Source organism: Lytechinus pictus, chromosome 8 (assembly GCF_037042905.1).
Source record: "Lytechinus pictus isolate F3 Inbred chromosome 8, Lp3.0, whole genome shotgun sequence".
Lineage (NCBI taxonomy): Eukaryota > Metazoa > Echinodermata > Echinoidea > Temnopleuroida > Toxopneustidae > Lytechinus > Lytechinus pictus.
The window spans coordinates 14,035,714-14,061,953 of NC_087252.1; the positions used below are offsets into that span (position 1 = coordinate 14,035,714).

At 36.1% G+C, this 26,240-nt stretch overlaps 1 protein-coding gene across 2 annotated transcripts; it reads left to right on the forward strand.

Moving 5' to 3' along the window:
• Positions 1-24,725, forward strand: LOC129266303 (sodium-coupled monocarboxylate transporter 1-like). Of its 2 annotated transcripts, XM_054904142.2 has the most exons (17): positions 1-1,329; positions 7,262-7,327; positions 8,432-8,483; positions 10,820-10,887; positions 11,647-11,801; positions 12,465-12,605; positions 13,243-13,372; positions 13,993-14,081; positions 14,413-14,531; positions 15,269-15,336; positions 15,718-15,804; positions 17,006-17,247; positions 17,939-18,045; positions 19,206-19,336; positions 20,412-20,465; positions 21,348-21,413; positions 21,969-24,725. In XM_054904142.2, the coding sequence occupies exons 1-17, from the start codon at positions 994-996 to the stop codon at positions 22,065-22,067; spliced, it is 2,010 nt and encodes a 669-aa protein (XP_054760117.2). In that variant the 5' UTR covers positions 1-993; the 3' UTR covers positions 22,068-24,725. The 2 variants fall into 2 exon arrangements, with proteins under 2 accessions (XP_054760117.2, XP_063959690.1); XM_064103620.1 differs by lacking the exon at positions 7,262-7,327 and having other exon boundaries at positions 888-1,329.
• The last annotated feature ends 1,515 nt before the right edge of the window (positions 24,726-26,240 follow it).

Genomic DNA, 26,240 nt, shown 5'->3' on the forward strand with positions numbered 1-26,240 from the left:
GTTTTAACATGTTTTGTACCAGCTGCATATAGGTGGTTTGTATTAAAATTAATAAAACGGCTGTTTTTGACTCGCCTTACGGCCGCCGTAGAGCAAATGTGACCATGGTATTAGACTGGCACTCCGTCGCGCCTTAAATGAACTCTTAATAGCGAAAGTGTTGAATGGTACGAATTGTCAATATAAATACAACAGAAAAGACATTGTATATTTTCTATACCTGTGTGCCGAAATGCAGTTAAAACAGCGAGAATTGATGCATTAGCATTATTTTTTCGTCATTACCACCAATGTAATTAGGAGTCGATGCGTTATCAATTTGTACACTGTGCAGTAGTTCAATTTATTTAACATGATAGTATTGAATGTTGCATTAGATATAAGCTTCATTCGGGATACGAAAACTGAGAATCCCTATGCGGTGCAGTGTTAATCAAAGGCCACTTCAACGACCTGACAGTGGATTGTGCATTCAGTTGGGACCCAATTGTATTTGGATATCTACGTGAAAACATCATTTTGTGTTTGTTTGTCTCTGTTATTACCATATCTGGTGGGAGGTTCTCGTCGAAAGCACAATGATTAGCCATGCATGTATGTATTCCTTTCATGTATGAATCTTCTTAAACAATAGATTCGACGTCACCAGAAATGTTATAAGTTTGCCTTTCACAGTCGACAGACTACTGTGTGTTGGGCTTTTGTGCAAGTGATAATTAAGACCTGGATCGTGAGCGGCCTCTCACTCAACATCGATCGCCTAGAAGCTCTAAAAGACTCATCTATTGCAGGTCTATTTGCGTAGGCATCCGAAAGCAAACAGAAGCTGTAGTATTACAAGGGTCCGCTATCAAAGAAATAATCCTGCAACTATAAATGCTTGCTTCACGTCGAGATCTGGGAGAATAGATAGTGATATTTTATGAAGAGAGGTGAAATTGCAGTGACTGTCAGCGCCTTGTACAGCTTCGATATACAGACCTAAGTCCAGAAATGGAGGATGTCAGATTTGGAGTTTGGGACTATGTGGTCCTGGCTGCGATGCTCTTAATCTCAGCCCTGATTGGGATCTACTATGCCTGCTCTGGCGGCAAGCAGAAGACAGCAACAGAGTACCTACTTGCTGATCGGAACGCTAACCCGATACCCGTTGCTTTCTCCTTGGTGGCCAGCTTCGTTTCAGCTATCACGATCCTAGGGGTCCCTGCCGAGGTCTATGCCTATGGTGTCAGGTACTGGTTGTTTGCTGGTGCTTTCGTTGTAGCAGGGTGCATCTCAAGTCTTACCATGCCCGTGTTTGTGAGGCTGCGACTTACTAGTGCCAATGAGGTATGTTAAACACACACACACATACGTACCCACATCCAGGAGCAACAGCTTATTATTAACCAAAAAACGCCCTTCAAACAATAATACTAATTCTTTCTCACCAAACACAAAGGTAGGCACCCCAGCTCTTATGAACTGTTCTCCCAGCGGGTACTGCGTAACATAATGTTATTATTACACTGCAAAAACTCCGGTGTTGATTTAACACCAGCCTGGAATCTATATATGTCCACACCAGAGAAGTGTTAAACAACACCAGTTTCGTTTTGGTCTGACACCAGACAGGTGCTTATACAACACCGATTAGTATTAAAACAGCATCGGTTTGATACCAAACTGGTGTTGTTTCAATACTTTTATGGCGTGGACTACTTTTATGGTGTGGACATAATATATAGATTCCGGGCTGGTGTTAAATCATCACCGGAGTTTTTGCAGTGTACCCTAAAAACACCGATCATCAAAAAGAAGACACAAGGTGCCATATATAAGTCGAACCCACGACCTCCCATTCGTGAGGCGTGCGCTCTACCACTGATCCTCTGTACTGTCACTACACAATACACCATGGACACTATCACACCCTCATCCACTCACACATTAACACTCGCAAAAAGGTCGTGTCTCATTAAAAAATGTGCGGTCCTTCACGAAAATAAAAACCTTTTTTTTTTTTTTTAATGTGCGCATTGTTTCATTGTCTATTTGCTAAATGTAAGAAGCTCTTAGATGGTTGTATGGTCACGATCATTATGATTGTCATGATTAAGAATGTAAAACAGAAGAGCAGGGGGAGCAAAACAAATGAAGAAATAATCAATTTAATCGGTTTTTTTTAATGACGGTTATATATGTTTTGGAACTGTGGTGTATGTCGCAACCTTTATCTACCAAAGCCCATAAATGAGAATATCATAAAAAAGAATGTCAACAAAATTATCTATTATTGTCATTATATGGGCCATTATGTGTGACAACTCTTTGGCAACAGCCAATGTCAAATTAAAGTAGTTCAATGTATGTGTACATTGACTTTTTTTAAACCTGCAATCAGATTATTTCAGCAAAATACGTGTCAAAGCATATCGATGACATAAATGAAAATATTACTCTGAAACATGTATGCCACCACCTCAAATCCTGAACAGCTCAAGCCTGGCCAATTTCATTACCCATAATGCAGTATTCTTAAAAGTCTTCTAATATAGACCCACTTGACTGATAACACACTTATTCACTACGTGTACTTAATACATTTTATACTCCATTAATAATGTTACCAAGTAGGAAACAAGTATTTTCCCTCTCAAAACATTTTAGTTCATCTCTTTTAATAACTTTTTTCTCTCTTTATTGGTAAAAATATGGGTAAAAGTTGAGAGACTAGTTATAACACACATACAAGTAGAAATCACACCCCAATGACACTCAGTGTATGACAATTCGCTCCCGATTTAAGTCCTTCGTAAAGGCCCAAATCACGCAGATAATGGACTGGTAAACATAACACTTTGTCCTTTTGTCTACTTCCCTTTTCTTACACCGCAGTTTAGTCCAACAAAGTATATTAACCATCCCCCAAAATACATATATATATATACCAAACCAACTTGATTTCATAACCACATAACCTGGACGTTGTGGCGTGCACCTGTAAATCCAAGCTATGTGGGGAAGTTACAAATTGATGCAGAGGTTCGAGCCCTGGTCACGTCTTTCGGAAAGTGGCATTTAAAGTCGGTCACAGACATTAAACAATCACATCGATTGGTATACACGTGTGTAAAATCTCAATAACACGAACTCCCACAAATTGTTAAGCACCTGTTCTGCCCCCTTGCTTGGTGTTGGTAATACCCGATTCATGTAGAACGTACCTTTCATTGCACCACAATAATCTCATTATTGATAAAGAGGGAGAGAATGGTTAGACGAAATAGGGAAGATTAGAAGATGAAATTAAAATGAAGACATCCTCATTGCAAGGCTGCAGTCACACCAACAAAACTGATTCCAAACCGACCGATGGAATGTCAATTATGGAAACAACGAAAGATATTATTCGATCTGTGGTCCGTTGCAGAAAGAGTTGCGTTTAAACGCAAGTCAAAAAATCAATCGCAAGTCCCAAATGCGCGCTGTTGATTGGTTGAAAATCAAGTTACGCATGATTTTTAGAGTTACAATAATAATTGCAACTCTTTCTGCAACGGGCCCCTGGAGTCGGTTCATCAGTGTGACTGACCATCCCGCCGACTCCAAACCGACCGATGGTATGTCATTGGATATAACGTAATATTGATAATTAATCGGAGCGTTGTGGCTCAGTGGATTAGTCTCCGGATTTTGAAACAGAGGGTCGTGGGTTCGAATCCCAGCCATGGCGTAATTTCCTTCGGCAAGAAATGTGTCCTCATTGTGCCGCACTCGACCCAGGTGAGCTGAATTAATCGTTCTGGGGAGCGTTTCATGAAAGGACTTGTCAGACGTTTTTATCCGGCAAGTACTGTTTTATCAGACAGTTACTATGGTAACAGTGCCCCTCAGCCAATCATAATCAAGGAAAGTTGACAACTTGTCGGAGAAAAAAATCGATGAAACGCTCCTCTGGAGGCAGCTAGGCCATTGTGACTGTGACATATAGGACAGATGACAAGTAGCCTGATTGGTCAATAAAAACCAAGTGATGATAATTGGACCAAACTGCACAAAAAGAAAATCAAGAGTAAGAAAAATCAATCTGAGGCGAGTTAAGTGATCTGATTTTGGCATTGAAGAATTACAGGTCCCGATAATTATTACTCAAGCTCTGACGGTTAATGAAAATGCTGTGTATAATTTCTGTCTTAGCTTGTTCCATTAATAATATTAGACTTACTGTATGCTAATTAAGGGGTTTTATCATTGCATTCTGTTGTGATTCTTTCAAAATTGGGCGATTAATGCAGCGCTACATTCTCCATTTATTGAATCGATATGAATACAAAAGAAATATTTAAAAAATTACCGCAAATTATGCTGGGGCAAGTATTCACTGCTGGATGATACGTGCCGTATAAGCTAAAACAAGAACAGCAACAGTCATTGCACCTTTCAGATGTAACATGGGGATCCTTCATGAGTGCATCTTTTGCACCAACAGATGAATATAGGCCCCCTACTCCATGAATTTAAGGAGTGCATTAAAAAAAATTAGATGTGTATGCACATTGACTTTAGGTTTCTAAGCTGAGTGTAAAAATAATCCTATTATCATCAGCGAACATGGCGAACGCGCACCATCGATTTGTTATATTTAGTTATTGGTACGACAATGCTGCCGATGACAATTATCAGGTAAAAGACAACATGGACAATGGGATCATTAAACGATAGGAAGAGCTACATGATTGTCTTTCTAAATGTAAGAGCCAAATTAGAGGCTTAAATAGTTCGGCATGAAACGTGTATGTTGTTGCAAATTCAGATTAGAATTGATAGGGAAATGTCACAAAATATTTCCTATTTTCGGCAAAAGAATTGTATTACTGTTATTACTTTTATTAAATTATTCGATTATATGGAACTGTCAATATCTTGTCATTTTCTTAATGGGATCTTGAGTTATAATCATGGTTATTGTACTCTTATAAAATGATGATGTAGATACTGCAGATAAATAATAATCATTCAGACTGGTGGTTGATGATGATTGATGATGGCTTATTTTTTAGGTGAAATGTCAAAAATTATATTTTCCTTTAAAAAAATCACCTTTGACCTCATTGCCATTAAAGGGGAAGTTCACCCTTACAAAAAAATTTATTGTCAATATAGCAGAAAAATTATCAAAAATATTGGTGAAGATTTAAGGAGAATCCATCTCAGATTTTAAAAGTTATTCGCCAAAATTTTAATATTTTTTATTTGTGACGTCATATGCGAGCAGCTTCCCACATGTCCCATGTATGTGTGGGTTTGGGTGCTTCCGTGTGTTTGTGTGTTTCTGATGAATCTGACGACGGCACAGAGGGTTGGGATTTTTAAAGAATTAATTCTAGTCTATTTTGCACATTATGTACTGTATAATTTGTATGTATTTTGATTAATAGGGCCCGATTACAAAAAAACAGCTTTTTATCTTTGTCAATGTTTTTATCGTGTATAGCTAAATTGGTTACCCTGTATAAAGATGTGAAGAAATAAATAAATAAATCATGAATTCAAAATATCAGTGAAATGTATTTTTCTAAAGAAAAATGAAAATAGATTGTGTTCCTTCAGTATATCAACAGACAAATTATTTCATACCCGCTCATGAAAGAAGAACATTTTTAGTCACCACGAACCTTTAAACATTTGAAATTTATGCATTTTATATAACATAACAAATGGGGCAGCTGCTTGTATATGACGTTACAAATCAAAATCTATAAACTTAAATTTTAAATCTTCAAACAACTTTCTTAATCCTTAATGGAATTTTCTCAATTCTTCACCAATATTTTTTTATCATTTTTTTTGGGTATTTTTACAGCGAACTTTTCGTCAGGATGACTTCTCCTTTAAATATTCTGTCTACGTCATAATGTTTGTGCATGGAACGTAAGATTATTAAAATATATAGGTTTCTGGGTGAAACGTCACAAATATTTGCTGAAGCCTATAATCACATTTGTTATAGCGTAATGAAATTCAAAATACAAGGGGTTTCCAGACTTATTTTGAAATTCATTTTTTTTTCTTTCTTTGTTTGAGTAGCAATCAGATGGGGCGCCGTGCAAATAGATTTTCGTATCCTTTCTGAATCAGCGGTGAGGATGATTTAATAGATCATCGTGAAAAAGTGAGATCTGCATTAAAAATCTTTGTATGCATGTTCTCAATGTTAACCCATGCATGAAACATAAGCACGTGTATAAACATGCACACGCTACCACCAATTGTTTTCATGGTTTTGTGGGTGAAATATCATGAATGCTTCTTCATCAAACCAGACTTTACTCTTTAATTGAAAATGTGTATCTGTGCATGAAAAATGAGGTTTTCAAGTTAAATTTCAAACAAGAGTGTTTTTTTTGCAAAAAAGTAGCTCGCGGTGAGAACCCTACCTCGCCTTTGGATTAGACTTGTACCCATGGGCGGAAATCCCAGGAGGGATACGTCCCCCTTACCAAAAATAGTAGGGGGACACAATATCAAATGTCCCCCCTTACTTTTTTTGTTTTTTATGATGGAGACAAATACATCATTCACAATCGAAATAATACATTATTTTGGACTTAATGACCTTACATTTTGGGTGAAAACCTTTTTTTTCTTTTTTTTTTGGGGAGGCTAGTCAAAATTGTTTGGTTAAAATTATGTTCCATTTTGGGTGATATCCTTTTTTTTTTTTTTTTGCTTGTCAAAGTTTCCGGCCCCCTGGTCCCCCTATCTTTGGGGACAGATTTCCGCTCATGCTTGTACCAAACTAGATTCTTACGTTTATGTGCCCTTTGATGGATTTAATTTGAATAATCTGACTTCCACATCAGTTGGAACTGATGCAAAGATGTTAGTCATCTCAATAGTTTCTTAAGAGAAATTATTATGAAATACATGTATATACCTTTAGCATTTCGCTGTAAATATTTGCTTTGGGCTTAATGATGGTGTAAATAATAATACCAATAAAAAGTAATGAAAATAATAATAATTGCAATCGTTATCATCATAATCAAAATAAGAAAAGTTTTAGCAGGGGTGGCCATTGTAGTTATCAAACTGCTCAACTAGTGTGGTCTGTATTACATAACTATTACAAATACCATAATTAATATTTCAACTTTCATATCGACATTAAAAATGCTCAAAATTATTCATATAGTTATCAGCCGAATAGTGATTGTATATTGACACCAAAACATTTTGGACTCCATGGTTTATATTGCTTGTGTATTGTGTTTTTCAGTATTTTGAACTTCGATTCAACAGAGGTATTCGCCTTATCGGGACGGCCTTGACTTTTGTCTCAATGGTAAGCAGACATTAATTGTCTTTTCATTGGTCATTTGTGACGCAAAAATAAGACAGAACAAATATCCCGTCCGTCTACACTACTATCATTCAGTATAAATATCATTATACAACTCCCAAGAATGTTCTGTAATCTGATTGGTCCAAATCGGATCACATGATATTCAGCGAATTGCACTATTGCATCCAAAATGAACTATCCTGCACTCTGACGTCATACCAAAAGTACTATCCTGCACTCTGACGTCAGAGTGCAGGATAGTACGATTCTGGAATTATCTAGAATTATCTAGAATTTAGATCAAATATATCATTCGGGGCAACTCAGTAACATGGGTGAGGGGGGGTTGTATAAAACAAACAATACACGCATTCTTGTGCATATAGGACCTAAATAATGAACTCTGTGCTCGACTCGCCGAATGGATATACACACTCGGTCCTGCGGACCTCGGTGCGGTATATCAATTGGCTCTTCTCGCACATCGTTCATTATATGGCCCTGCATGCACGCACTTACGTGCATTATTTGTCTATGAGTAACATTGGAAAAGGCGGCTTTACACTCATGTTCACACCCACCCACACAGATATCTGAGGAACTCTGATTTTCATCTATATATATATATACATATACATATATATATATATGTATATATATATAGGGGGATGCGTGTTGGTGGGTGTTTTACCCAAACAGCTACACCAAAAGTATTGGTTCTTGTATCGATTCCCATTACTTCGATTTGTCGAGTTTTGATTTGTAATAGTCATGACAATCAACTCAATCTACCATGTTATCCAATTTCTATAATATTTTTTTAATACATGTATTTGTATATTTGAACTCGTAGACACATTATCACCAATAGTATTTCCATTTATTGCAATATAACAAGTACTGTTGAGTAAAAATACCTTTCTTGCTGACATGTCAGAGATCGAGCCCTGGCCGGACTGTGTCGAGTCATGTAGGTGCCTTAAACCACTCGGTCACGGCACTTTCGCCTATTTTTCTTCCTTTTTACTTTGCATTAATTTGAATTTTTCATTCTCTCGCAATCCAAATACCTACCCTCCCTCCCTCCCTTTATCTCTTTCTCAGATTTTTTACATCGCTGTGGTGATTTACGCCCCTGCTCTGGCACTCAATCAAGGTAAATATTTGAAACCTTCGATCGATTCAGTGTTTAAAGGGGAAGTTCACCATGGCAAAAGATTTATTGTACAAAAAGCAGAACAAATAATAAAAGACATTGCCGAAGGTTTGAGAAAAATCCATCCAAGAATTAAAAAGTTATCAGAATTTCAACTATTTGATTTGTGACGTCACATGCGAGCAACATTCCTAAATAGCGAATGGTAAAAATAAATGAAATGTAATTTTCTCAGAAAACTAAAAATGTTTTTTTTTTAATAAATAGATAATAAATAGATTTCACTCCCGATCATGAAAAGAAAACAATAGTAAGTCATCAGGAACATATAGAAATTAAATTCTTGAATTTGATATTACATAACACATGAGGCAGCTGCTCGTTTATGATGTCACAAATCCAAAACTTAAAATTCTAATAACTAATACGGATTTTCCTCAAACCTTGCCCAATTATTTTTGATATTTTTTCTGCTATTTTTACAACAAACCTTTCTTCAGGGTGAACGTCCCCTTTAATAACAAAACTAATCGTTACCCGAAAATTACAACTCTTATCCATCTTGATCTATTTTGCGGAATTTGCAGAAGGATGCGTTTTCAACACGTCAAGAATTTTAAATCAACTAAAAATTAGTATTCGTTCAATTGGTTCAAATTCTTCGTAGACTAATGCACTGGCGGATCCAGGGGGCACATCAGCTCAGTTCCCCCCCCCCCCTCTCCCCTTTGAGAGGCATAATCAAAATTGTAATGTAAATTTTCCGTTGTAAACTAAAATCCCCCTCCCCCTCTTGAAAGCGAGTACTTTTTTTGCCTATCAAACTTTCCTCAAGAAAATGCCCTCCCCCCTTGAGAAAATTCACTGGATCCGCCCCTGGACTAATGCATACATTCTAGTCAAATAGCATGAATATGATCACAAGGAGCATCATGATAAAAAGGATTGGTAAAGACAACCTTTCACCTAAATGTGTTTTTGATCATTTGCATTGTCATATCGTGACCTTGCATGCCTACGTGGTAACATGTTCCAGTTAATTTATTGTTCGACAATATGATTTTTTTAAAACATTGTTTATACTATTTAGTGAGTTGAGAAACAGTGCATAGCTTATTCTTATATTCCCTTTCCTTGCAATACAAATATACAGTGTATTGTTGGGTAAGGAGGTTAATTGCCACTAAGGGCCTGTTTCATAAAGAGTTACAACTGTTGTAACTTTGCCACAATGGCAACTACCATGACGGTAACCTTGTTTTTGATTGGCTGCTGAGCCATGTTACCATGGTAATTGCCATATAATGGCAGTTACAATAGTTGTAAATCTTTATGAAACGGACCCCAGGGTCCCGTCTTACAAAGAGTTACGATTGATCCAATCAATCGTAACTCTTTGTAAATCCATCAGTGTCATAATTTGTTCTATAAGAAATTTGCACAATGTTTTTTTTTGTAAACAAAGATAAGCACAGTAAATTTTCAAGAAAAAAAATGAATGCATCAATATACATTATAGTTAGCAAATATTTTGAATAAACATGCATAATACATGTAGATGTTGATGACTTTCCATAGTTGCGATTGGTCGGATCAATCGCAACTCTTTGTAAGACGGGGCCCAGGTCTACGTTCATGAATGCATTTCCAGTTTATAATAAAAACCCATTTCGTCTCAAATTCACTTGGTCTAGTACTACTTGCATGTGGTCTGCAGGGCCTATAAGATTTAGATGAACTGTTTATAAACCAAAATGAAATTTTCATTTGACAGAGTATAGGATAAAATATAGACGAAGTGTAAATTAGAATTCTCCATCTGATCATTCAGAATGATGGAATAAATCTGTTTTCGAATAATTAGCGGCCGTTTCAACACCATAACTCGAGATTAGCACCATTCCTATGGAAAGCCAAAGTGGACAATATACGATGATTTGACAAAATATAGACGTATGGAATTTAAGCGTGGATAACATGTATGTTAAAGACGATGTCATTCAGCTTTGCTTTAAATAGAAATAACTTTGCTTTAAAGTTACGATTGGCGCTGCGTGAAACTGGTCCCTTGAATTCAGGTGCATGCATGCAAAATAAATAAATAAATGAAACGTGTTTGAATTTTAGATGTTTTGTTCAAAATAGTAAGATTATAGCATGTTGTATTCTGTATTTTTTTCGGATTCACTTTAATAATAAGTCCATATTATTCATGGTTATTTAGATTTCGATATTAACTCACCTCCCCCCTCCTCTTCACATCTGTCCATCCCTCCCAAACCCTTCTCTCTCTCTCTCTCTCTCTCTCTCTCTCTCTCTCCCTTTCTTACATTTAGTATCTGGTGTTAATCTATGGGGATGTGCCATCGCAACTGGAGTCATTTGTACATTTTACACCACAATAGTAAGTAGGCCTAATAGTACTATGCATTGTTTCAATAAAGTATAAAGTGATTCCAAAGACATTATACTTCTTTAAAACTGCTAAAAGGTGTGTTGGCTGCATAAATAAGCTGGGGTAATAAATATGCAGCATTTAGAAAAACCTGAATTGAGTGCCATATAACTTTTTATTAGGTGGTCTCTCACTAGAACCAATATCCACCAGTAAATGACCAGTATAATTATTATATCAGATCAGTTGATATACTCTTAAAGAAAGGTTTGTTATTATTATAATTGTTATCTTTGTTAATATTATTATTAGAAGTAGTAGTAACAGTGGTGGTAGTAATAGTAGTAGTAGTAGTAGTAGTAGTAGTAGTAGTAGTAGTAGTAGTAGTAGTAGTAGTAGTAGTAATAGTAGTAGAATATAATTATCTTTATCGTCGTCACTATCATAATTATCACTATTGTTATCATCAATATGAAGGTAGTAGTAGTAGTAGTAGTAGTAGTAGTAGTAGTAGTAGTAATAGTAGTAGTAGTAGTAGTAGTAGTAGAAGTAGTAGCAGAAGTAGTAGTATAGTAGTAGTAGCAGTAGTAGAAGTAGCAGTTGTAGAAGTAGTAGTAGCAGTAGTTGGAGTAGCAGTAGTAGTAGTAGTAGCAGTAGTAGTAGTAGCAGCAGCAGCAACAGCAATAGGGTAGAAGTACTAATAATAATTGCCTTTGTGGATCATAGTTGATGCTTATTTCTTTATTCATCCTTTTTCTTTCTACCCAGGGTGGAATGAATGCTGTATTATGGACTGATGTCTTCCAGTCGTTGGTGATGTTGTCCGGTCTCCTAGCTGTCATCATCCAGGGCTCCAGTGAGGGAGGTGGTATGGATAATGTCTGGGACACCTGCTCGAGAGGAGGGAGGATCAACTTCTGGGAGTAAGTGATACCAGGATCGATACTGTGGTTCACGGAACAATGACCATCAAGGCCGGTGACAATGCTTTTATAAGGCATATGCTTTGAGATGCTGGAAGAACTTGCAAAATCAGTGGGTCTTTCTCCGTCTTTGAAATATTGAGTAGACATATAATATTTATTTTGCATTTATCATAAGTTGTTATTTAGATGTTTCATTTTTGTTAGGTGAATCGGTTGTTCAAAAGTAACATTTATATGTTTGCCCAAAGAATGCACAAAGCTAATTGTCAACGAAATCCGGTCGTATTGGTCTAAGTACATTATAAAAGTATCATTTTTTGCCTCATCCACTTCCTACCAGGTACAAAATAATGCAAGATCATCGCCATCATCACCTCAACCACTTCACTAGTGACGTCATCATTTTCTTTATCAGCAAACCCACCAACACCATCGCCACCATCATCATCATTGCCACCACCAGTTTTATATATATGACTTTCTCTTCCTTATCTTCATCGTCGCCATTAACACTTTCGTCTGCATCCCCTGTACTATCATCACGTTAATATCATCATCGTCTTCATCCCCATTGGCATAATCATCCTACTTACGATTTTCGTAGTGATCATAATTATGCTACCACGACCCATATTCTTATTTTCCGCTTTCGGTATTCAGATTTGATCCGGACCCGACTATCCGGCATTCGTTTTGGAGTATCGTCGTCGGAGGAGGGTTCACTTGGGGCGCCATCTACGGTGCTTCACAACCTCAAATCATGAGATATCTCGCCTGTGGAAAAGTTAAAACTGCTTCCATGTAAGTACTGTCTAAGCACAAATGATTTAATCTCTCTTTTTATCATGCTCTCTCGCTCTCCCTCGTTAAATCTCTGTCCTTATCCTTTTCATTGTCATTTTTCATTGATTAAATATCAACATTTCATTTATATATAAATTCAAAATGAACATTGTTTCAAGTTCTTTTATTATTTGTTTTTAATTTGTTCTATTTGACTGACTCCAAGTAAAACGATATCAACTTTGTCCACATATGGATATACACAAACACACATAAATTTACATGAATATACCACATTTCATTTTAAATGTTTTTGTTTATGTGTGTTTATTTTACTGTTTTAATTGTATGCAGTTTAGCATTTTGGTTTCATTGTACATTATTATAAAAACTAATGTAAATATGCTGTTCTGGGTATAAAGATTCGTAATATGAAAAAAAAATAATAACAAAAAATGAGACGAATACCTAACAGTGAAATACGAATGCATGCCTTAAGTCGAAATATCTATGTAGACCTACCAGTCGACTTTAACAACGTACGTAGGTCTTGGTTGTTTTCATTATTTACATATTTGTTTATTTTGTTAGTTTTGTAGTTGTTTTTTATTGAATTATTATGTTAGTGTATTCTAATGTCCCGCCCAAATTCCAGAGCATTGTGGCTTGCGGTACTTGGTATGGTCATCGTCCTATCTTGCGCCATTCTTTCAGGCCTTGTGATGTACGACCGATACGCGACCTGTGATCCTTTCATCACCGGAAGAGTTACCAGCGGAGACCAGGTAAAGATAAAAGTAAAAGGTATTTAAAGTATTATAATTATCGATATTTTTGTAATGGCTAGAGCAAGAACGCGCTCTTCACCGGAAACAGAAGTACTCCAAAAGATCAAGTGCGCTCAAGTTCCACACTTTTTTTGCTTGTGCGTGAAATCATTATAATTTCCAGAGGTCATTGTTCTACTGCTCTGAATTTTTAGTCAATTAAAAAAAATTGACACGTATGTATTTAGGCCTATCATGATGGTTATTTTGGTTATCGTCGACTGTCTGAAATGTCATTCCGCATTCATTCTGTATTCCAATAGCCAGGGTTTGAAAGTAAACTATACGACAGTGTGCGTTGGCAGTAGTGATCACTGGACCGAGCTGTTTCAGCGGCACACGATTAGTCTGTGTATTTAGTCACGTTTAGAGAATGTTTAGACAAGTTAAATGTGGTTTTATTTAGTTATGTCATTTCTTCTGCTGAGGACTTTAATAGTTGTACATACGTCTGCTAGAGGCCTCTCTGGCATATTCGCTGTTTCTTTACTCAACATTGTATAATTCAATATTCATGTTTTTATAAATCAGTGATTTATTATTTCTTTTTTTTTACTTTACCTTTTTTTCATCTGAAGCTAATGCCATTCATAGTTGTAGATCTTTTCGGGAGCACACCGGGTCTATCTGGTTTATTCACTGCTGCAATATTCAGTGCTGCCATGAGGTAAGAAAGAAAAGGTTTTCCAAATCTTAATGTCGTATTTCGATTTGCATAAAATGTCGTAAGTAATCATTCCACTTTAAATATTCATGTATAATACTAGAATACTGTATAAATAAATACATAAAAAGTGTTCAAATCGCTGACTCGGAACCAGTCAGAGTGATTCTTTCATATTTGAAATTCATCACAAAACTTTTACGTGGCCCAGATGCCATTATTGTGTTCCATTGTTTTGTTATAGCGTTTGTCAAGAGGCTCAATGACGATCTTTGAATATATTTTGCCATAATGGCATCCATTTCTCCTTTTTCAATCTTATGATTATATATAGTACAGTGTCGTCTGGTCTCAACGCTCTCACTGCCGTCACAACCGAGGATGTTGTGACGAAAATTTTCCCAAGCGTCAAAAAGAATGATTCCATCTACGCTGTAGTCAGCAAAATTGTGTGTAAGTATGTGTGTGTGTGTGTGTGTGTGTGTCGGATGCGTAGCATAAGTGTGTATGCGTGCGTCTGTGTGGGTGCACCCGTGAGGGTTAGGGTGTGCGTTTGTGTGTGTAAATGTGTTTACGATCGGCACTTTAGGTCTATAAGTAAGGACGTGCCGTGGCCGAGCAGTCTAAGGCGCCTGGCTATAATGGAAATGCTATGTGCATTATTGGTAACTGGGTGTGCACTTGTAAAAAAAAAAATATTGTTAGTGTTAGTGTTTGCTACCCTTTATATGATATTATACAATGGATACCAAACAATGATTTAATGACTAGCACCATACCAAATAATAAGAATTCATGTAAGTAATGTAATTATTCATTTAGAAATATTTGTATCCGTCGTTCTTCATCCATGCGATTATAATCATATGCCAGAATTGGGGGAAGTAGTATGTTGAACAAAGTAAGTAACTCTTAAATTTGGAAACAACTAGTACTTCTAAATTAACAAAGTGAATCCCAAGCTAAACATATTTTTGTGTAAGTTGCATATACATTATGCAACACTTGCTTTATGTTATACCCTTTTCCCCCAAACACAACAGTACAAAGCGAGAGTCAGTGCAATTACGATAGTCTAGATCTATCGGTCGGGCTAACGGAGCTAGTCTATATTATGGCACTAAAAGCAAAAGTTTGCAAGGGTGAAAAGTCTACTAGGTATTTCTTTTTTTTTCTCCGTTTCCTTTCAGTGTTTACATACGGTGCGATGTGTGTTCTGCTGACTTATGTTGCTTCAAAACTTGGGAGTGTCCTTCAGGTAAGTAGAACGATCTAATGGACCGGCCTGTGAATGATCCTTAAAGGTGAACCAAAACGCAACAACGGCTTTGGTCGTTACTTTAAATCTTGTTGGTGTAATGATCATTCTCTAGGGTGTTTTAACACCTCGGGATGTGGTCCTTTAGAGACTTCGATTGGGGAGGCGTAACACAAAGGTTAGCAATCGTCATAGAACATTGTTTAACGATTGATTGCATTGACTACAATGTACATTCAATCGTGAAAATCAATCAAGCTTACGATTAACCGCTAAAATTTGTGTTACTAGTGCCATGAGGTTTGGAGTAGGTTCCCTGGTGTCAGTATTAACATGATTAATACCCTGTATTCCTATTCCTCTTTTTTCACTATTATGCAGTTGACGCTGAGCATTGGTGGCATGGTAGGTGGACCTGCCCTCGGGCTAGCAACACTAGGGATGTTCTTTCCATGGGCAAACAGCAAGGTAAGGATTTTCAACAAAATCATCGCTACAGAACGCAAATTCGTTAAAAAAAATCCCCTTTCCAATTTTCAGGTCAAGTTTGATCATGGAGGCAGCTACCTCATTCAAATCACATTTGGGGGGGGGGTACCCCCTCGTCGCGCCTTTTAGCAAGAATCCCTTCACAAAAGCATCATGTATCTTTTCACTGTGGCTTTCCTGCAATAACCATTATTTGGTCTATGATGAAGTATGAGTATTGCCATTAGTAATGAAAGGCCACTTGCGGTACTGCAGCAAAAAAGACAGAACTTGGCAAGGAATACGAACTCTTAATCAATTAAACTGTTTGTAAGAATTCCTCGGGATACACCGGCCTAATTACAACTGGCAGGCCAAAGATATTCATTCGAGCCAACCCATTCTCAATTTTTAAATTTTGATATTGCTGAATGACAAAAACGAATGAATAAAATTGACAATCTAACACTGATTCTAGGGAGGATAACTACTGAACTTCCTTTTTTCAAACAGGGAAGATTATATCACCACTTTGGAACTATTTGTTAACTGGAGGAAGAATTAGAGCCATTTTACTATCTCAAGTGATGAATTTGATCCTGTCAGCTGTAGACTTCATAAATGCCGTTGTATTTTCAAAATTAACCTGTCGAGGTACCCTTTTCTGGTCAGATATGGAATGTCAGACATATATCTTATCCACTGGTAGTAAACGTTCAACCCTCGAATTTCAACCTTATTTTTTATGATTTTTTTCGTGCCACTTTAATACACGAGTCTATGGGAAATGTTTTATGCCCGTGAAACCTAATAGTTTCACGAACAATTTCATTGATTCAGAAGTGGAGTACATTTGTGCGTATTTTTATCATATATCAAGTCAGTAGCTCTAATGAAAATGAACATAACCTTGGAAAGCTATTATTTACTTACCGAAAACAATTTTCACTTATAAATCCCACCATGCCAAACATTTTTCATGTCAAGTAAAGTCATGCCATTCAAGTCAATCAATCTTCCGTTTAAATCAAGCGGGACTGTACTGTGAGTCTGTCCTCCATTAGAAAATAATGCTGGTCCTGGCTCAGTAGCAGTTGACATAATACAAAACAAAATAAAGTAAATAAGACAACCTTCTATGAGACAATAATAATTATTAAACAAATAATATTATTTTTGTTGTTGTTGATGTTCTCCTTAGGGCGCCTTAGTCGGAGTCATTGTCAGTCTCACTTGGTGTCTCTGGGTTGGCATCGGAACGTACGTTGATGGCGTCCTTTATCCTCGAAACCCTGGCTTCCTCCCTCTCAATATCTCCGGCTGCCCTGCTCCACCTGCTCCTCCTACTATGAATACCAGCACATTAACGACATTGGTGATGACCACAATGGACGCCACATCTATGCAAATGACCACCCCGGGGATTCCCGTCGCTCCACCAATGTAAGAAACTTTCAAATTCATATTTATCCCCCCCCAAAAAAAAAAAAAATAATAATAATAATAATAATAATAATAATAAATAAAAGAGTCCGTATATAAAAAAAACAGCAAGCACAAAAAAGAAATCGAAATCAAATTAATCAAATGATTCTTGAATAGCATAAAAAAATACATAAACGAACGTAAAAAATTTTGGTATTGTCGAAACGAGAGGAAAATATAACGTGTCTCTTCTTAATGTGAACAATAATTATTGTTCCTTTTTAGACAAAATGGAAGTTACTAACTCTTCGCAGCTAAAGTGCTTCTGGTAATAATAATAGTAATAATTGTATTCATGATATTTTCTTTGAGTCTGGATTTCCATAACACACCAGTGATACTAGTTATTGATGTGTAGATTATATCTGAGTACTAGCTTCTTTAGTATAAGTAATAGGCAATAAATATCCGCCATTGAGCCCGAGAGCGCGCAGAGGGCAAACAGTTTCGGTAGCCCTGCGCATCGGCATGTGCAACAGGGAGAGCTTTCCCGCCTAAAGATTTTCTAACGATTTCATGGTACCTTCATTGCACAATTGTAGATATCTTGATGCATAACTGTTCAAAGCTCTTAAGTTTTAACGTCAATTAATGTTTCAAGAATATTCTATCTTTTCAAATTATATCGTTTCTTTTTTGTAAATTACAGGCCGCCCCCAGAGCCCCTTGGAATCTACAAGTTATCTTACATCTGGATTGGTTTCTACGGCTGGATGATTGTTATTGTTCTTGGATTAATATTTAGCTTCCTCACAGGTATTTACTTGTTTTCTATCTAAATCTATATCTATATCTATTCTCAATTTACCGTATGAAAAATTCAGTTCTAAATATCATAAATCCATTTGTAGGCAACTATGGGGAAGGGCATAATTCCCCCCCCCCCCCCCCCACTCATGGAGACCGTTTTATAACGCTGTTCTTAAGTTAAGAGTCACTTTAAAAACGACTGGTGATCCTTTCTTGTGGTAAACGATATTCACCAAATGATTCAACGTTTATTGGTAATTAGTTAGCGAGTAAGAAAGATTTACCAGTCTATCATAAAGTCGCTCTTAATTTACGAACAGCTTTATGACACGGCACCCCGATGCTGTTTATAGTATTAATACACCGCTGCTTGGGAGTAAAGAGCATTTCAGTCAGATATTTCCCTTAATAATTTCTCTTCAGAGAGCTATTTTCATTTAATTTAGTTATTTTTAAGTTTCAACGTTGATGATGGAGTATAAATGATAGTGTTATGTATCGTGTCTGAAATTCCATGGAAGAATATTTTTTTTATAATTTCTACAAAAAAATCCTGTCACAAATATAAAAAAATTATTTGTGACGTCTCATGTGAGCAGTCAAATTATGTCATGTTATATTTATTCTATAAATAAGAAATTTGGGTCGTGCATGATAACTTGACATAGTTTCCTCATACAATTATGAATTAAAGTGCATAATGATATATAGAATTTAAGAAAATATTACTAGTTTTTATATTTACAAAATACATTTATGCAAATTCATATGACATGTATAATATGTTCATGGGATGGATTTACCCAAGCCATTTCAGTGTGTTACTCTTACTTTGCAATCTTTCAATTAAACTGAACTCTTTTACTCCCTCATATCTATTATAGTTACTTCTTCCTTACACTCTAAATCCCAAGAATTTGAAATAAATCGAGATCGACTGTGAATGATAACCAGCCGAATGATAGATTTACATTTAATCCTTGTGGATTTAAATACAAAGCCAAGATATTTTAAATTTAATCTCGAGAATTAAAAGTAAATCCTAAAAATTAAAAACAACTCAAATCCCAGTATTAGACTTGTCACTATTGAACGACCTTTTTTTATTTATTTCAAATCCTTGAAATTTAGAGTGTAATATCTGGATAATGATTTTTTTTTTCAAGGGGCTACGGATCCACGGAAGTTAAACCCCGCCCTAATCAATCCCATCGCTGATTGGTTCTTCTGTTGCCTACCTTCTTCTTGGAAGGATTCACTCAGATGTAGGGTAGGGCAGCATTATCAACCAGATGAAGTGAGTACACATCAAATCATTATTTGACCTTCGATCATATGTGCAAGAGTAATTCATTGCCAGCTATAGAGTACCGAAGCGATGACTTTTTTTTGTTAGCGAAAGATCAGATAACTGGATCTTTGATTTCATCGTGACGACATCCTTTAGCAGAGATGAACTGATGGGGAGATCCCCAATCTTATTATGGTGACATCCTTTAGAAGGGATAATCAGAAGATAAGATAGCGAATCTCGTCATGTCTACATCCTTTATTCAGAAGAGATGATCTGATGATAAGAGATTGGATCTCATCATGTCTACATCTTAATAAAGGATGATCGTGATTATAAGATCCCAGATCTCCTAATGTCTACCTCCTATGGGAGAGATGATGAGATGACTAGATCTTGGATCTCGTCATGTCTATATCCTGTAGGAGAGATGATCTGATGACAAGATCTTGGATCTCGTCATGGCTACATCCTTTATTTAATTTCATTTTCATTTCGTTTATTTCCATTTTCAACAATTACAGTTTGTTTTGTACATTTTGACATACAAGTAACAAAACATATATCAAGTATCCGTGTACAAAAATTATATTCAAGATTATTACATATCAGGTTGGAAATGGAGGAGGCTGCTAAAAAGCAGAGCTTGTAGAGTGCAGCCTACTTTAAAAGAGACCATCACTCTACGTTGTTATGAATTCATTGTTTTGTTAAGTTTAACGTTTTACATGGTACAATCCATACAAGGCCACTTGAATTATTATATTGATAGTTGGATATGGAAATAAAATGAAATGAAATGACGGGATCTCGAGATGTTATGTTCACTTTCTTTAGAAAAAATATAGTACGACCAAATATCGGTAAGTCTTGTTGCCTGCTGGGGGTGTAGAATGAAATCACTTCATGAATATGAGCTGGAGAACGAGTGACGCGGCCACCCTTTAAGGAAAAGATTAATCGTAAGATTTTTGCATATTAATGCCTGTTGTTATCTTCCAATCAGTAAGAAACAAGACATGATACTATTCTTGGTTGATCGTTCGAGAATTTCGAGAATCATATTTCTTTCTTTATTCAGATTGATCTTGTGGACGGTGAAGCGTGCGAGGTCAAAGACGAAAATGGTATCGAGGTAAGATTTAATATGTTTAATAATAACATTGATACGGATTGTAACACCTATAGAGGGCATCAGATTCTTTACGTTGAAACTTAGTCACAAGGGCTAGTCTCTTTTGCAATCATTTTGTTTTTATGCAAACCTCCTCCATTTTGCCACTTCATTTTTGTTTTTAGCTTAGTCAGATTCGTTCTTGATAAAGTGCTACGTTTCAATTCAATCTCTTGATTATTTTAATTACTGGATATCATGTTTTCCATTGTACTATTATGTTTGATTACAGACTATATAAATTTTTGAGTTTATAATGATTGTTTTTATTTTCAGGGAAAGTAAATCATTATAAATTTAAAAAACTATATATATATATTTAAAAAAAATGAAAATATAACCGATAGTCTGTTGTCCCTTTCAACTGAAACGTAAATGGAATGTGTTATCATATAAATTGTATTGTCCTATATATAAAGAGATATATTTTTGCGTTTGGTGCTGTTCATTTCATCGATGTACCTCATAATGGACCCCATGGAAGAACAGTATAGTCATGTCGACTAAACTGATAATGGGCTATCCATCCGTTTTGCTTTTTTGTGTTTTTATACGGAAAATAAATACTATACTATACTATACTATATAATTAATTGGATTTAACTATACATTCCGATATATCGTTGGGCTAGGAGCAGCACGGTGAAAAACTATTTTTTTTTTCAATTTTGATGACTTTTGTTCGCTTTTTTGTGATTCATATTCATACAGATATATATTTACATACATGTTTGGATCAGGAATTAATCATTTTCAGTATGATTTTATCTCCACCCCCGCGAATTCAGCAAGTGGGTACTACTTACGATACAATTTAAAATGTGTATCTCGTTTTCTCCTTAGTCTGGCTTTGCTGTAACCGAAGATGAATGTAACCCGAATGGTAACACGAAGAATGAATCATCTAAGGTAAAAAGAAACTATAAATCTTAACTTTCACAAGCTGCAACCATGCATGAATTAGTATTTTTGTTAAACCATGTAAAACCCTTTTTTTCAATCGCGTGTGATTTAATCAACCGCTGTATGCACATTTTGGCCATTTGTACAGTAATATAGAAACGTACCCTATAAAATAGTATCCTCGCTTTAAAAATATTGAACCTTTAAAATCTATTTTTATATTTAACAATTCCGACAGCCTGAAGTCAAAAGCTAAGAGACGCCTTTGCGATATGTTCGGCGCTATATAAATAAGGATCATTATTATCATCATCATCATCATCATCATTATTATTATTATTATTATCATTATTATTATTACTATTATTGTCAATGTTACTATTTTTATTATTATTGTATTATTATAATCATAATTATTTTTTTATTGTCACTAGTATTAATCCTTCCCTCTACTTATCAAAATATGTGCATCACTTAATCACATCATATTAAATCTTGGTTTAACGTGAAGCACACATTTGTGACTAACGACATTTGTCTTTATATACCTCACTTTCTCAGGCTGACAACGGTGTTCCACCAAGTTATGAAGAGGCTACAGCTAGTACAAAGAGTGACAAAGGGATCCAATCCGTGGATGATGAAGATACGAGACTGTAAATTTTTAGAGACTGCATCCAAGAAAATGGAGTTTTTGCTCCGCGAGCCACGACGAATTCAAGAACACAGTAAATGTATTGAAAACGCCGTCAAATGACATGTATTAGCTGGGAGGTCTTTGTCGAAATTGGTGAACCGGAGTAGCAGTTTCGTCCTATGTTTCGGAGCTGAGGAAAAATTGAAAGTATGTCGTTTGACAATACATTTTGCTGTGTTCTCGAATCCGTCGTTAGCGAAAAGTCCACATCGATATAATAGTTTTTGATACTTGTATGCTGCGCCCAGGACCTGAGTCAGAACAAACACTTCGTCTGTTAACTGGCCGACGGACACAAACCGTATTCATAACGGATACAGCGGACAAGCAAAATTTCCATCCGTTTTCATTTGCTCCTGGTCACACTGGCCTAATTAGAACTGGCAGTCAAAAAATATTCATTCGACCCAACCCATTCTAAATTTTTTAATTTGATATTGCTGATTGACAAAAAGGAATGAATATGATTGACAATCTAACACTGATTCTAGGGAGGGCACCTACTGAACTTCTTTTTTCCAAATTGGAAAGATATATCACCACTATGGAACTAAATTTTTACGGGTGGAAGAATTAGGGCCATTTGACTCTCTCAAGTGATGAATTTGATCCCGTCAGGTGAAGTCTTCATAAATGCTGATTTATTTTTAAAATGAGCCGGTCGAGGTACCCTTTTCTGGTCAGATATGGAATGTCAGACATTTATCCTATCCACTGATAGTAAACATTCAACCCTCGAATGTCCTCCTTATTTTTAAAGAATTCTTTTTAGGTACCACTTTAACACACGAGTCTATGGGGATTGAATTAGGCCTGTGATACCTCCTGACAATGGACAAAATGGGCGAAAAATGAAATCACAGTAAACGGATGCTTGATGGATATTGAGCGTATGACACACGTATGCAAAGAGGTCAAAACGGATATATAACGTTTTCCAACGGATGACAAGATTCTTTTCAGTTTTGCATCCGTAAGTGCAGTGGGCCAAAGCCTTAAGGTCGTTAAGGTGGTGCGTTATTCGGATTTTTGAAACCGAAACCCGCAGCGGCGCAGAGGAGTGTAAATGAAAAGCGGGCTATAGTTTCGATCTTTCAGTCTAGCACATCGTAACCGACATGACCGAAAGATGGTAACTTTTGATGTTTGAACTAGACTCTTTGATTGTCGACTGTCAAAGTAGCAACACATTATACCATCACTGTAGACGAAACTGACATTAATCACGTACTTTTTCATACCCACACCATGGACCGCGGAACGGTTTTCAAAGTGGGGGCTGACCATGCAAGAAATCATATGGTCATTTTTACGTTTTTGTACACGGTTTTGGAAAAAATTGGGGGGCTGAACCCCCCTCCCCGCCACTTCCGCGGCCCCTGCACACAACAAGATCCAAACTTTAATTGTCAAATTTATTTTCTGTCGGCTAAATAAACTCTCCGGTAACGTCGTAATATATGAACACGGATACAGAAGGCGTTCGACATGCGCTCATTAGAGTAAAATCTCATTGATAAATAATAGAATGATAAAATCGAAACATTATCTTTGATAAAAGCTTCTTGTTTTATTTCAAGACAGCAATTTTGGCGTCTTTATGGTGATGCAATACCTGTAAATACTATATTTAGAAACTTTTAAATTTTGTACATATGCTGAATGTCAATGTATATTTTTCTTAACTTGGAATTTCACGTAACGTATGGAAAGGCGATGAAAACAATTTGTTAAAATTAATTTGTGATTCCGACTCCGTGCTATACAGATTTAAAAAAAAATCAAAAATGGAAAAGGGACTATGAAGATTTTTACGATGGCTTGAGCTTTATTGTTGGAAAGATTGGAATGCAGCTTTGAAACTGGAAAGTGTACTATGTCTTAGTTTTATCATCGGTTTTACTACTTTATTTGACTACAATCAGGTAATTGATCAAACTGTTCTCAATTGGGAAGGTTTTTAATTAGTATTTGACTAACTCGTCATATACATGTACATATATTGTATACATTTAGATATATTTTCACTAACATTCCCTGACAACAAAATAATCCATTTTATTTGTTATGCATGTTACATTCTTCGTGCCATTTTGTTTTCGGTCATGAAATGTATTAATGTATTGTTTGAGTATTTTCTTTTCGTGATACCTTCTAAAATTACCTTTTAATATCACAGCGTGGTGTATTATATTATATCGTGAGACAAAAAAATATATATTTCGACGTAAAAAATTATATTTACGTAAAGCATATTTTCCACAAAAAAACATAAAAATTTGTGAGTCAGCACAAAACAATCTTTCTATTCTTATATTATCACTTGAACACAATGATTTATATATGAACTAGATAATGCTTGATTAGTTTATTTTAGAACATGGAGTCGTTTCACAGAGCTGTTCATACGTTAAGGGGTGTTTTATGAACGATTGGTGGCCCTTTCATGTGGTAAATGATACTCACCATATCTACTGTATGAAAAACACACCAGATATTTACCATGGTCTTTCACTTTTATAAAATAATAGAGACAAAAAATGTAAATCTTCCCGAATTGTAGAAGTAGAATGCTGCAATTTGTAATTGTAATGGCTAAGATCATTACATTTCTAACCATATTTTCGCCTGTAGCCTCTCATTCATGCGTGATTTAAGTAACATTTAGTTCATGTCGTTTTAGCAAAAGCGTGAATTGGTGGGCTCTGCACCACAAACGTGCATGATTGGTGGCTAGTGGTGCTTATTCAAAAGCTACAAAATAAAAACGAGTTTGGTGATGTGTGATTGTTTGCATGGTGGTATGAACAATCGCGGAAGTGGTTTACGGTGTGGAAGCTCCGTGGTGTAGCGGTTCTGACTCTCGCCTTTTAATCACAGGGTCGTGTGTTCGAATCCCACCATGGCCTAGCGTCCTTTGACAAGGCATTAATCCACACTTTGCCACTCTCACCCAGTTTATTGGGTAACGGTAGAAAACAACCGTCATTGTGGTTGGTTTAGCAAGACAGCGCCTAAAGGCCTGGTCCCACTGGCAGATGGACACAAAACATACTTATAACGGATACAGCAAAATTTCGCGGTGGCTCAATCCGCTTTCAGCCGCTCCAGACAATGGAAAGAATGGGCGAACAATGAAATCACAGTGGACGGATGCTCGATGGATATAGAGCGTATGAAACATGTATGCAAAGGGTACACAACGGATACATAACGTTTTCATCGGAAGGCAAGATTCTTGTCTGTTTAACATCCTCTCTGCATCCGTAAGGGCAGTGGGACCGGACCTTAATAGGCTGCGAAAAAGCTATGAATCCAGTGACCATGCTTGACCGGGAAATAATAATTGTGAAGCCCTTTGAGCAGTCGTAGATTGGTAAACCGCTATCTAAAAGCCAATTATCATTTATCATTATTATACTTAGTAGCAGTAGTAGTAGTAGTAGTATCATTATTGTTAATATTATCATTACAACTTATGTAGAAGGTTAAAAGGTCAGAGAGTGTTGAAATATAAAGTTGGATAGAGATATAGACCGGGAGCAAAATAGGGGCTCTATTTAAGGAGTTCGTACAACCCACACCCCAGAAAAGTTTTGACACCATATGTAGTTAGTATGTATCCTCCAGATCACTGCTAAGTAGGTAGTAGTCTCAAATTGAGGTGTCACTTATTTCTACAGTTGAATTTAGAGAACGATGTAAAATAGCAAAAAATAGAAAAAAAATAACAACTTTTAAGGGCGAGGTGGAATGTAAGTTGCCATATCTCGGCTTGTATATATCATAAATACGTCATTGACGTATCAAATTGTTGCTTGGAGAGAGTTCTAACGATACAACAACATTCAAAAGTAAAATTTCGATATCAAACCATCGAAATATGAATACACTCATGGCTAATGCCCATTTCCATCTCAAGTACATGTGAAAACATTGGGACGATAAGATTATTTATTTTTTTGGTTGTTAAACATGTGGCGCTCTCTAAAACTACAGTAGGATTAAATATATGTTATTCAGAACAAAATGAAGATTTTGGCAATATTCCAAAATATTTCAAATGTTTTATCTACCCTATGGGTTAGGGCCTACTATTCACAATCTTGTAGTGTAGTTTGGGATCCAATACCTTT